The following is a 13,058-nucleotide window of genomic DNA, read 5'->3' as shown; positions in this document are numbered from 1 at the left end:
ATATAATCAATCTTATTTTATTTTTTATTTATTTCATTTTTTTTTTAAGATTTTATTTATTTATTTGACAGAGAGAGGGAGAAAGCACAAGCAGAGGGGAACGGCAGGCAGAGGCAGAGGGACAAGCAGGCTCCCCGCTGAGCATGGTGCCTGACACGGGACCCGCTGAGCCACCCAGGCGCCCCATCAATCTTATTTTAAAAGGGCCGCCCCAGGGCCGCCTGGGTGGCTCAGCCGGTTAAGCGTCTGCCTTCGGCTCACATCATGATCCCAGGGTCCTGGGATCGAGTCCCGTGTCAGGCTCCATGCTCAGCGGGAAGCCTGCTTGCCCCTCTGCCTCTGCCTGCCACTCCCCGCTGCTGGTGTGCATGTGATCTCTCTCTCTCAAATAAATAAGATCTTTGAAAAAAATAAAAAAATAAACGGACTGCCCCGACTGCTGGATGGAGCATCAGCGGGATATACATCAGGAGTCACTGCCACGTCCAGGAGAGGCTGTGTCTGGCCGAGGATGGACGCAGCTGGTTGACAAGGAGTACCTGGACCAGGGATAGATGGGAAGACAGACTCAAACTGCTCGCCGAGGTGAGCCAGGCCGGACTGGTAGATTTTGTGCGGAAAGCAGGAGATGCATCCCGGACACATCAGGCTGTGGTGCTGTCATGTGTCCCAGGGGGATGCAGGGCAGGAGGGGAGTGATCCAGGACGTGGGGAGCGCCCAGAGCAAAGTCCACATTTGGGGGTTCCTGGCGTGGAAGCTACATTCCTGACAATGTGGGAAGATGAGATCACCACAGAAGCACAGAGAAGTCTCAAAAAAGGGCTGAGGGCCAAACCACCAAGGGATTTAGATTACAAGAGGAGAAAGAGAACCAGCAAAGAAGGCAGAAGAAGAGGCACCAGCGAGACAAAAGGAAAACATGCAGACATGGTTCAAGGGCGCAAGCGGGCTGAGCAGGACCTGCCATGGAGGATCCTGTCTGCAGCAGGGCCGTGGGTTCAGGGCCTGGACTGGACTCCACAAACAATGGGAAATGGGAAGTAAGAAGGCAAGGGTAAAATGCATTTAGCAGAGTCTGATACACAGTGGGTGCTCAATAAATGGTGACTTGCTCAGGAGGGAAAACACCTGAAAGTCGTAACACTTCGCGGGACACCACACACACACAAAAAGTATGTATCAACCTTAATATGACTGAAGTAAAACTAATGTACATTCAGATCCTTTTCATTACGTTGTAGCAGAAGTAGAAGCAAAACACGAAATCTGAGGAAAGTTTTAAAAATTCTAGCTCATGCTATACTTTTTTGCACACTGGCAGTGTCTCAATGAAGAGTTTGTAGGAGGCTGGTGTGAGAACCAGCAAGGGGAGAGGACACCGTCTCCTCTTGCAATCATCTGTCCTGACAAGATGGAAACACAGACAGCAGAAGAAATGGACTCGCTGTGGCCAAGCAAGTGTGTCCCAAAAGGGGGATAAGGAATGGGAATTGACAGGTGGGCATTTCTGGGAGCACAGGATTCTCAGCTCTACTGTGTGCAACACAGTTCCCAGGGCTCAAAGGAGACCGAGAAGGCACTCAGAGAGCTGGAGCAGCAAGCCCTGGCAGGTGCACCATCAGCCTCCAAAAGCCCTCAGAGGACCGGAGAAACACTGCTGACCCAGCCGGAATCCCCTGCTCCCGAGACAACCACAAACCCAGATGACGATCATGAAACGGAGGATGTTTTGAATACATGGAACACAGTGGGTAACAAAGGGGTGTGATGACTGAGATGCAGAAACAGTCAAAGGGAACCCCACGTCGGTCCAGCTCACTGCGTGGAGACTTTCCAGGCCACGGTGCAGGGAGGGGGACCCAGGCAGGGCCAGTGGAGGCAGAGCCGAGCCCTAGGAGATCAAGGAGCATCCAGTACACAGGACCAAGCACCAGAGAGGAAAAGTGCAGCACAGAGAGAGAACCCTGGCGTTGTGCTCTGCAGAGGGTCACCTGAGAGTCTTCACTGAGCACCAAACACAGCATGAGTGTTTGGAAAGAACCATCCGAAAGGATCAGAGCAATCCTCGGAGCTCACAGGGGACCAGGAACAGTGCTTGTTTCCACTGGCCTGACCGGAAACCCCCAGGAGAAACAGGTCACTGGGCGGAGTGCACAGAAAGATCTTACCTCCATAGGACAATTAGCTCTAAAGTGTCCCACATCCACCACTGCCGGGTCCGACCTAGCAAAGCAAGAGCCAAAGGGTCAAAGTGCCTCCAGTAAAGCGCTGCACCCCAACAGGGTAGTCTAGAATATTTACAGGAACGCTACAATACCAGCACCCAGCAAGGGAAATTCACAATATCTGGCAACAGTTATGCAAAGAAACAAAAAAATGCAACTTGTAACGAAAGGAAACGTAGCTATCAAAATCAATCCCAAACTGACAAAGACGTCAGAGTTAGGAGACAAGGACACTAAACCAATTGTTATCACTGTGTTCCATGTATTCAAAATATCAGGTAGAGGCAGCAGAAAATCTAACATTTCACATTAAAAAAATGAAAGACAGTTTTTTTATTTTATTTTTTTATTTTTTTTTAAAGATTTTATTTATTTGACAGAGAGACACAGCGAGAGAAGGAACACAAGCAGGGGGAGTGGGAGAGGGAGAGGGAGAAGCAGGCTTCCCGCGGAGCAGGGAGCCCGATGAGGGGCTCGATCCCAGGACCTGAAATCATGACCTGAGCCGAAGGCAGACGCTTAACGACTGAGCCACCCAGGCGCCCCGACAGTTTTTTTTAAAGATGTGTTCATTTTAGAGAGAGAGAGCATGAGCAAGAGCGCGTGAGTGGAAGGAGGGGCAGAGGGAGAGGGAGAGAGAAAATCTCGAGCAGACTCTGCGCCGAGCGCAGAGCCCAATGCAAGGCTCGAACCCAGGACCTAAGATCATGACCTGAGCCGAAACCAAGAGTAGGACACTCAGCTGACTGAGCCGCCCAGGAACCCCATGAGAGACATTTTTCAAAGACCAAAATTAAATTCCTAGAAATGAAAATGACAAGATCTGAGGTAGAAAACGCCCTAGATGAGATAAAAGGCAGATCAGATGTTACAGAAGAATAGACTTTGGGGACAAAGCCATAGAAGTGATCCAAAATAAAATGGTGAGAGAAAAAGAATTAGTCTTTAAAACATGATCAGAGCATCAATGAGCTACAGCACTAACACCATATTCAACGAGATACTTTCCCCTAAGATCAGGAACAAGACAAAGATGTTGGCTCTCCCCATTTCTAGTCAACACTTCACTAGAGGTTCTAACCAGGGCAACTAGACAAGAAATAAAAAGGCATTCAGAAAAGGGGGGGGGGGGTAAGATTATAATAGGCAGATGGCAAAATCCCATAACCAGAAAATCCTAGAGAATCCACGAAATCTATTATGATTTAAATTTCATCAAGGTCATATATAACACAAGCTCAATATTCAGAAATGAACTGTATTTCTATACACCAACAATGAACTACCTGAAAATGATATTAAAATTCCACTTATAAGAGCATCAAAAATAATAAAATACCTTGGAATAAAACAAAAGAAGTGCAATATTAATACAAAGAAATATTGTTGAAAAAAACTGAAGACCTAAATAAATAAATGGAAAGACATCCCATATTCATGGATCAGACGGCTTAATACTGTCAGGATGGCAACAGTCTGCAAAGCAATCTGCAGGTCCCAAGGGATCCCTATCAAAATGATAGACGGTCCAAGTTTCTTTTTCGCAGAAATCAGTAAGTTGATCCTAAAATTCATATGGAAACACAAAGAAGCAAGCACAGCTGATCTTGTAAACAACAAAGGAGGAGGACTCACACTTCCTGACTTCAAAGCTTTCTACAGAACCACAGCAGTCTCAGGATCACAGTGCTGGCGTCAGGACATACAGTCTAGGGGACAGGACTGAGTCCAGAAATAACCTTGGACACTGATGACCGCTGGCTCCTACAACAGCACCAAAACCACGCATGTGCACAAGAGTGAAGTGAAACCCTTCCCTCACACCACATACAAAAACTAGATACACAGATCTAAATATAAGAGCTAAGACAATAAAAATCTTAGAAAACACAGGAGCAAATCTCCATGACCTTGGGCTAGGGAAGGGGATCCTTAGATATGACACCTAAAGCATGAGCAACAAAAAAGAAAAAAAGGATAAGCTGGACTCTACAAAAATTACAAACATTTGTGCTATAAGCAATACAATCAGGAAAGTGAAAAGCTGACCCACAAAATGGGAACAAATATTTGCAAATCATATAAGCTGAAAAGGGACTTACAGACAGAATATATACATAACAACCCTCACAACTCAATTTGATAGTAAAAAATGGAAAATAAGTGAGCAATAATAAAGACATACAACCCAATTTTAAAAGGAGAAGATTGGGGGCCCCTGGGTGGCTCAGTCGTTAAGTGTCTGCCTCAGCTCAGGTCATGATCCCAGGGTCCTGGGATCGAGCCCCGCATCGGGCTCCCCGCTCAGCAGGAGTTGGCTTCTCCCTCTCCCTCTGTGCTCTCCCTCTCTCTCTCAAATAAATAAATAAAATCTTTAAAAAGGTGAAATACAAACTGTTTGCAGCCGTGTAAGAGCTAGAAGAATCTACCGTCAGACCTGCACTGAAAAAAGAAACATTACAGTCCCTCAGGCACAGGGAAGAAGACACTGGCTGGACAAGTGGATCTGCACAAAGGGATGAGGCATCAGAACTGTAACAACATGGCTAAAAACACCAAAGAAATAAAGGGACTGAATCTCAGTGATTAAATTTTAGAGGGACACACAAGGCCTTGCCTTCAGGATTGGGAAAAAAAAAAAAAAAAAATTGCCCAAACACAGAAAGGGGCCACATGGCTTAATACCCATGTGAGGAAGAGTAGGGGCACTGATCCGAGGGACCCCAGAAATAGTGCAGCACCACTTGAGGCCCTCTTGGCCACACTGGGGACAGTTCAGCTCGGGGGCTGTTCTGAGAATGGTGATCAGAAGTGTGGCAGCAGGAGCAGGAGAAGGGAGGGCACAGGAGGCCTGAGGCCATCTTCCAGTGCCAAGGGGCAGTAGGTGAAGCAAGGAGCCTTGCTCTCTAGGGCCCTCTGTGGTGGAATGGAGCAGATCACTGTGAAGAAGCGCTTTCCCCTACGCTGACTACACTTAGGACAGGGCCCCCCAGGAGATGGGGGGCCCACGCCCAGAGAGCTCACATGGAAGTGGAAGGCAGGAGAGGTCGCCCGGCCTGGAGGCTGGGTCAGAGGATCTTCAGAGACTTCACTAGCCACGGAACAATCATTCTCCTTATGTTGTATTATTTCTACTTGCAAATCAGTACTACTCACCAGTGTCCATACACAGAAAGTTCTTCAGAGTATCCAACCCCAAGACGTAAGTACTCAAAGTGTCAACTCTATAAAAACCTATGTCACAATCGCATAAGGGAAGGCCACACATGCCTGCTTCCCCTGCCAGCATGAAAACCCTCAGGTACCATCCAGCAGCCCCTATCCTATGAGAGACTCCAACGTGCATTTTTAAAGCAGACACTGACGCCTGCTCGCAGCGGGGAGTCCTACCTCCTGACCTCACCTGGATCCACTGCTCGCGGTTGATCTCCACGCCATTGGCCCGCAGTGAGGTGATGGCTCGGTCAATGATCTTCTCTACCATCTGTGTGTTCCCATTGGCTTCCTCCAGCTTGGCAGCCGTGATCCAGATGTGCCGGTCTGTAGGGATGTTCTCACGCGCCTTATTCAAGACCTTGCGGGCATTTTCATAGGTCTCTAGCCGTGCCAGAGCAAGCCAGAGCTGTATGGAGAGAATACCAGCAAACAAGAGGACGGTACTCAGCACACCCTGCCAGGTCAAATGGTGAGCCAACCTCATCGGGCTGCAACACTTCCACAAAGTTCTCCCTTCCTTCCCCTCCTTCCCTCCTTTCTTTTAGATCTTATTTATTTATTTGAGAGACAGCAAGAAAGAAAGCGGGGTGGGAGGGGCAGAATGAGAAGGAAAAAATCTGCAGCAGACTCCACGCTGAGCACAGAGCCCGATGTGGGGCTCGATCTCATGACCCTGAGATCATGACCTGGGCTGAAACCAAGAGTCGGACGATTAACCGACTGAACCACCCAGGCGCCCCTCCACTAAATTCTTTCTAACAGCTCTCAAGGATCCTTTAAACAGAACCCACAGATGTGTACAACATTTTCACATGATCTGATAACGGTTCAGTTATGTTTCTGACTTAGTGACTCTGGTTAACGTGAGACGTCGACAAATTCTCAGTCACACGTTTCAAACACCAGTTAAATGTACACAGTATGTCAGACTCATTCCAGGTGTTGGACAGAGGATGAGCAGGACGTGACTGCTGACTTCACAAAGGACACACGGGTGTTCAGCCTTCTGGGGTTCTCACACCCTGGCTGTTGATTCTGCAACATTTCATCACCAAAGATGTGTATGGGCTCTATTTACTTTTACATAAATAAATTAAGATTAATTTTGCTTGGAGAATTTCACAATACCCTTAAGATAATTAAGGACATATTGGATATCAAAAAACCAAGACTAAAAATCATTGCACAGAATGTTGTGAACCAGAATGTTTGAAACTAAAGACATCCAACTAGCTTTGAGGCAATGAGCCAAGCTCATGCTGGGCTGAGAGAAAGATCGATCAGTATTTTCTATCACCCTCCACTGTTCAGGTCCCATTTACAAACACTGAGCTGAATTAGGCCTGGGCCCTGAAAAAGAGTGCTGCACACAGAACTCTCTGGAGTGGCCAGAGACCAGCTAAGTTCCTGTTCCACACTTGCATCAGGAGCGCGACGAGCCATGGCCAGGCTGGCCACTCTGCCTGGCAGCTGCGGTACAAGGTGGCCTCCTGTGACTTCACGCTGCCTCACAGTCCCAGAAATCAGGGGTCAATGCTCAGCTGATGCCACTTCCCGCCGCTGTACTTGAACGCAGGCCAAGCTTGGCAGACTCACCTCCACACTGGTGGGGCAGCACTCCACAGCTCGGCTGAGCATGATTCGAGCATCTTCAGGCTCCTCCAGCTCAACGGCCGCCTTCCACAAGCGAACAGAGTTTGGAACATGTTCAAGGGCTTGGAAAGGTCAAACAAGAAACCAGGTCACAGAAAAGCAGAAGCAAAAGCAGGACGCTCATGTCCCAAAGAATGCTGCTGCCAGCAGGGTCAGAAGACCTCTCCCTCGGGGGCAGGCCAGGATCATACACCTGCCCCTTATACGGGGCCTCTCAAGTCTGGGGCAGACGCAACCAAGACCAAGGTGGAGCATCCTGAATCACAAGCAAGGCTGAGCCACAGCAGATGACTGAAGGTGGCACAGGGGGCTGTGCATGGTCTCTGCTCCCATTCAGTCTTGAAAATCAACATTATAAAACAAAGCCAGACAACCACAAGAAGAAAATCACCTTCGCATGAAGGGCTCGGCCAGGCAGGTTGTGGGTGAGTGTGCAGAAGTCAAGGGAAAAGAAAACAGAAGCGGCCCTGGGACACATGTCTCTCCAGGCTGGCGTGCATCAGAGGGCTGGCTGGGCGCGAGCTCCTTCCTGGCCCCTGAGCCACACTGTGTGGTGACATCATGATCACGGCAGCTGAGCCTCACGGGCTCTGGAGCAGGTGGGCTCCTTTGGTGGCCCACAGGCAGCCAGCACACGGAGGGACATCAGGGAAGGGGGACAGACTCCCAGAAAAAGCTACCAGTTTGTGCAGTCCAGAAACTTCCAAACCTTTGTTTAAGCAACAGAGCCCTTTCTTCATATGCAATTTACCAAAAAGCCCCCAAAAGAAGGCGGATAAACACAGAGCTCTGCGGTGTGAGTATTAGGAGAGAGCGAGGCCAGGGCCCTAGTCAGCCCCTGGCAGGGGTGGGCTGACAGAGAACAGCACAGCTCGGGTCACCAGCAGGAAGCCAGAGCACCTCTAAGGCAGATCCCAAAGGGGTTCTTGTTCCTCGGAAACACAAGGGCCAAGCGTGTGGAAAACAGACCTAATATTTAACAGTGCAGAATCTGCAGACCCACAAAGTTTCTCGCATGGAATCAGGGCACAGACTGCGGCCACCTAGGACACCTGGAGGAAGCCAGGATGTGACATGCTGAGCCTCCCTCATCGGCAGAAGCAGTTGGCAGGCCTCAGGGGGCGCACAGCCCCCACCTGCTCCATGGGGCTGTGTACACAGAGCAGGATCACACAGGGCATTCGGGGTTCACAGAATCCCTCCCAAGGGTGACCTGATAATGCCACTGAGCCCACCCCTGAGCCGAGTCCCTTCCCAGAGAACCATTCCCTTGTCAGCCCCTGGACTAGGCCGATATCCTGGACCCAGTCCATCTGGAGGGGCAGGGATTGGCTCTCACTGTTGGATGTGCCTTCCCTGCCTACAGAACTCTGCCAACACCACCGTCCACAGAGCTGGATGCCAGCACCACACACCCATCATGTGTTCAAGAAACTTACCTCACAGCAAAAGACATGCAGCAAAGGGGTCAGGCCATGGGATACCCTGGCCTTACCACACCCCCACCTTTCGGAGCCAAGGCCTGGCAGAACCGTGGGACACTACGGAGCATTCGGAACACTGGCTGGGAGAAACACCCCAAAGCAACAGGCCTTGACCTTATAGGATGCAAAAAAAAAACAACAACAACAACCAAACTACAGTGGTGGTTCTCACATAGCCAAAACACATAGGTCTAGAAAAAGGAGTGACATCCAAGCGACTGAAGGTCCCACTGGGACAGCCCGGTTCCCACCTCAACCTGTGAGCTCTGCTGTCAGGAGTCTCTGCCCAAGGGAAGACGGGCCCACCGAGGTGCGTGACCACAGCTGCCCCACGCTGAGCGCCGGTAGAGGCACGCATCTCTCCGCCTTCTGACGCCAGCGCACCAGGCCTGGCTGCAGAGAGGAGCCCTGACGTCCAAGGTGAGACTGAGCTGCCAGTGTCCTGGGGGACAAGAGCCCAGAGTCCTAAGGACTGGCTCAGTATTCCCATTTCCAGAGTTAGTTCATGGGAGTACAGCAGCCCAAGAAAGCAAGACCACCGAGGCTTTAGCCCCTTCAGAAATAACAGTTTGAGTCACCGGTCCAGGTAAAGAACCCTGACCAGGTAAGGTGCCAGCAGCCCAGTAACCAGCCAGAGAAACAAGGACACAGAACTACACCCATTCTCCTGCTGCTTCTGCAGATGCACGTTGACTACTCTGCCTCTGCCTTCCTTCTCCCTATTACACTGGGTATCAGTGGAAGTGAACTTCATAATTCAACCTCTAGCACACAGAACTTCCAGGTGGGACTGAAGTCATTAACTTCAGGGTCACTAACTTCACCCAGAGATGGGTGAAGGAACCTGTGTCTTCACTTTTTGGGAGACGGTGGGAACTCCTCCACTGGCGTCCCATCAGCAATCCAGACAAATAAAGCCAAAGCCAACTGCTGCCAGCCGGTCCAGCTCCTACCAAGGGTCTTCCCAGAGACAGCGACCATGCTGTAAGGCTACCTTGAGAGGCCACACCCAGCCGGAGTATAAGGGGCAGCCCAGATGGGAAAAGACCAGACTGAACTAGATATACCTGCCAGCAGAGGATGGGCTCACACAGAGGTCAACATGACCTCCAGCTCTGGCCCTGCAGGGAGGACACTCCGGTGCTATCCCTGTGCTCACGGTGACCCAACAGTGACAGCCACGGGAAGCTGCTGTGCTTTATGCACCACAATACAGGATTTCAGGGCAAGGTAACCTCACTTTTATAGGACTGTATTAATTACAGAGTAACATAGAGCTTCATACCTATCATGGTGAGCTGAACTGACAGGAAGCAGCCAATGGCCCAGCCACAGGCCCACATGTGCCCTTACAGACAAGGACACCGCAGCTCAGAGGTCAAGTATCACACTCAAGGTCACTTGGCCTCTTCAGGTGTCAGACTAGCATTCCAAGCTCAACACAAAGGACTAAGATGTCAGCTGCATCCAACTAAGACCCAGAGCTCACATGCCAGCGACTAAGGGCTGGCAGGGTGTCCTAAGTCACTGATGGAAGTAGCTGTCATCTTTTTTTTCACCAAGAACTAAATGAAGCGGCACCTGAAAAAAGAATGCTGTTTTTGGAAGTAGTCTAAGGATGGGGGCAGCCCAGGACTAAGACCAGGGAGCAGGGGCAGAGGCCGGCTTGGGGACTCAGTGTTCTTTCTACCTTAGCACAGCTCTCTGAGAGAAGCAGAGCCAGGACAGCCATTGCCCTAGAGATCCAGGACATCCTGGAAAAGCCATCACTCAACACTGCCCTGCAGGCCCCACCTCCATGCCCCACTCCTCTCCAAATCTGAAGCCAGCTGGAAATGAACCCAGGTTATCTGGTGGTGAAAAAGGAGTGGCCACAAAGACACTCTGACCATTCATCACGAGATTGTGGCAGGCGAGATTCAGGAGAGCTTTCCCAAATAAATAATGCTAATTACCCAGAGTTTAATGTGTTTGTCATTAAAGAACTATTTTTCTGGCTGAAAAAAGATAAGTTGATTTTTTTTTAAGAGTTTATTTATTCATCTGTTCGAGAGAGAGAGAGAGAGGAGAGGGGGAGAGGGGAGAAGGGCAGAGGGGGAGGGAGAGGGAGAATGAATGTGAAGCAGACTCCCGCTGAGTGCAGAACCCCACGCAAGGCAGGGCTGGATCCCACCACCACGAGATCATGACCTGAGCCAAAACCAAGAGTTGGATGCCCAACCGACTGAGCCCCCCCAGGCGCCCCAAGATAAGCTGATTCCTATAAACCAAGACAGCTTCTAACTTTCTGTTCCTGGCCTCATTTTAAGAGAGTGGCTCTGAGTATTTAATGGGTAGTAAAACAGGAAACCAGACCCAAGAGAGGAAAACACACTTGAATGCACACAAGCACACACAGTCACGGTCACACACAAGGGGGACTCCGCCTGGCCTCTATCAAACACAGAAACTGTATGCAATAACACTCGCATGGCCTGATGTCACACACCTCTAACATTTTACTCAAACACATCGTAAAAACAAGAGCCGTAAACCTCACTGAAAACTGCCTCAATCCCACAAAATATACCTTATTTGACCCGCACTACAAGTCCAAGTAGAATACGCCCTCTGCACAGGTTTACTCCACATCAAGCCTCTGACTCGCATCTGCTATGGAGCAAAGATCGAAAGCACAGTTGTGGGGGAGGGAGAAGTGCTGCTCTTCATACCAACCCCACAGTAATGACAAAGCACTACAAAAGCTCCATCTCGGGCGCCTGGGTGGCTCAGATGGTTAAGCGTCTGCCTTCGGCTCAGGTCATGATCCTGGAGTCCCGGGATCGAGTCCCGCATCAGGCTCCCTGCTCGGCGGGGAGTCTGCTTCTCCTCCCTCTGACCCTCCTCCCTCTCCTGCTCTCTGTCTCTCGTTCTCTCTCTCTCAAATAAATAAATAAAATCTTTAAAAAAAAAAAAAAAAGCTCCATCTCGGCAGTGAATCCGGATGGAACTGGCTTCCCCGGCATGCAAACCATGCACTGACAGGAGCTGATGGCACATGCCACCTTGCTTGGAGCACCAGGTGAGAAGATGAGGTGCCGTCACGTGACCTCACACGGGCCTCACGGGACGGGAGGGGCTCGATTAATGCATAGCTCTGCTGTGACCAGCCAGTCGGTTCAGCCTTAAAACCAAACGACATGCTGCCACGGCATCAGGCTCCTCGTGGTGGAAAAGACCAACACCCTGAGACCTGCTTTGGGCTGGCTTGGCCTGCCCTTCAAATACACCCCCACATCAAGCCCTAAGCAGCAGGTTCCGAGTGAGTACTGTTCTCATCTTACAGATGAGGAAAACCTGGGCTGCACAGTGACTGCTCACTTCACTCAAGGGCACACAACAGGAAAAGGCAGGAGTGGGATCTAAACCCGAGTGCCTACCCAAAATGGAAACTGCCTCCCAGTCCCAGACAGTCCAGGAGCAGAGACAACCCAGCCCAGAAAAAGGCCCCAAAATGTTACCCATTCCTTAGCCAGTACCACCAAAAAACTGAGCAAAGCAGCAAAAAGTCTGCTCTCCAAGAGCCTGGGCACCAGGAATAGAAAAGACAGCACCTCCTTCAGGTGGACCATAGCCCCAGATGCACCTGCTGGTGACGGCATTCCCAGGGAGGCTCACCTTTCCGGAGAACCCGCTTCTTGGCACGAATGTCTGTTTCCAGCTCTGCTGCTCTGATGTAAATCCTAACAGACTGTGGGAGGTGACGGACAGCTTGGGCTACCACAGCTTTGGCTGTGTCCCCAGGCTGCAACCTGGCTGCTTCTAGCCAGACATCTTCACTCTGAGGGGCAAAACAAAAGAACAGGAAGTGTACATGCAGACTGGAATCTGAGATGGAGCCTCAGGAACAGGAAGGGCTGGGCTCACCAGACCTATGGCCCCAGGCTTTACAATCAAACAAAAATCCATCAGCTTGGCCTCAAGTACGCCTGCACCAGAGACCCCTGTAATGTCACTGCTTGGGAACGTGGCTACAGTACCTCTGTGTCCCCAAGTCGGGGAGACACACAACAGCACCATGAGAGAAGAACAGTCTGCCCTTCACGGTGAGAGGTCAACCAAGAGACGAAACGGAGACCTATCAGCAGCTGGCTGTGCAACGGCCTGAGTTCTCCTTTATGCCTGAGGTCCTGGCGTAAGTATTCAGAGAGGGTATCTTTCATTGCCAAGGGCACCCTAGTCTGCACAACAGAGAGCGACCTTTACAGGTTCTCATAGGACTTTTTAAAACTTGTCTAGGGCGCCTGGGTGGCTCAGTTGGTTGGGCGACTGCCTTCGGCTCAGGTCATGATCCCGGAGTCCCGGGATCGAGTCCCACATCAGGCTCCCTGCTCAGCGGGGAGTCTGCTTCTCCCTCTGACCCTCCCCCCGTCATGCTCTCTCTCTCTCTCTCATTCTCTCTCTCTCTCAAATAAATAAATAAAATCTTTTTTTTTTTTT

At 50.3% G+C, this 13,058-nt stretch overlaps 1 protein-coding gene across 4 annotated transcripts in view; it reads right to left on the bottom strand.

Moving 5' to 3' along the window:
• Positions 1 to 13,058, bottom strand: part of PRPF6 (pre-mRNA processing factor 6) — a 46,144-nt gene that overhangs the window by 15,225 nt on the left and 17,861 nt on the right. For all 4 annotated transcript variants that reach the window (XM_044918916.1, XM_044918917.1, XM_044918918.1 and 1 more), the window contains exons 9-11: positions 12,237 to 12,399; positions 7,039 to 7,157; positions 5,630 to 5,848 (exon numbers count right to left, since the gene is read on the bottom strand). In XM_044918916.1, coding sequence (XP_044774851.1) covers positions 5,630 to 5,848; positions 7,039 to 7,157; positions 12,237 to 12,399 — 501 coding nt within the window. The remainder of the gene's footprint in view (positions 1 to 5,629; positions 5,849 to 7,038; positions 7,158 to 12,236; positions 12,400 to 13,058) is intronic.

This window comes from Neomonachus schauinslandi, chromosome 10 (genome assembly GCF_002201575.2).
Source record: "Neomonachus schauinslandi chromosome 10, ASM220157v2, whole genome shotgun sequence".
In the NCBI taxonomy this organism is placed as follows: Eukaryota; Metazoa; Chordata; class Mammalia; order Carnivora; family Phocidae; genus Neomonachus; species Neomonachus schauinslandi.
Note: the sequence above shows the minus strand (reverse complement) of the source record. Positions and strands in the feature narration are given on the sequence as shown.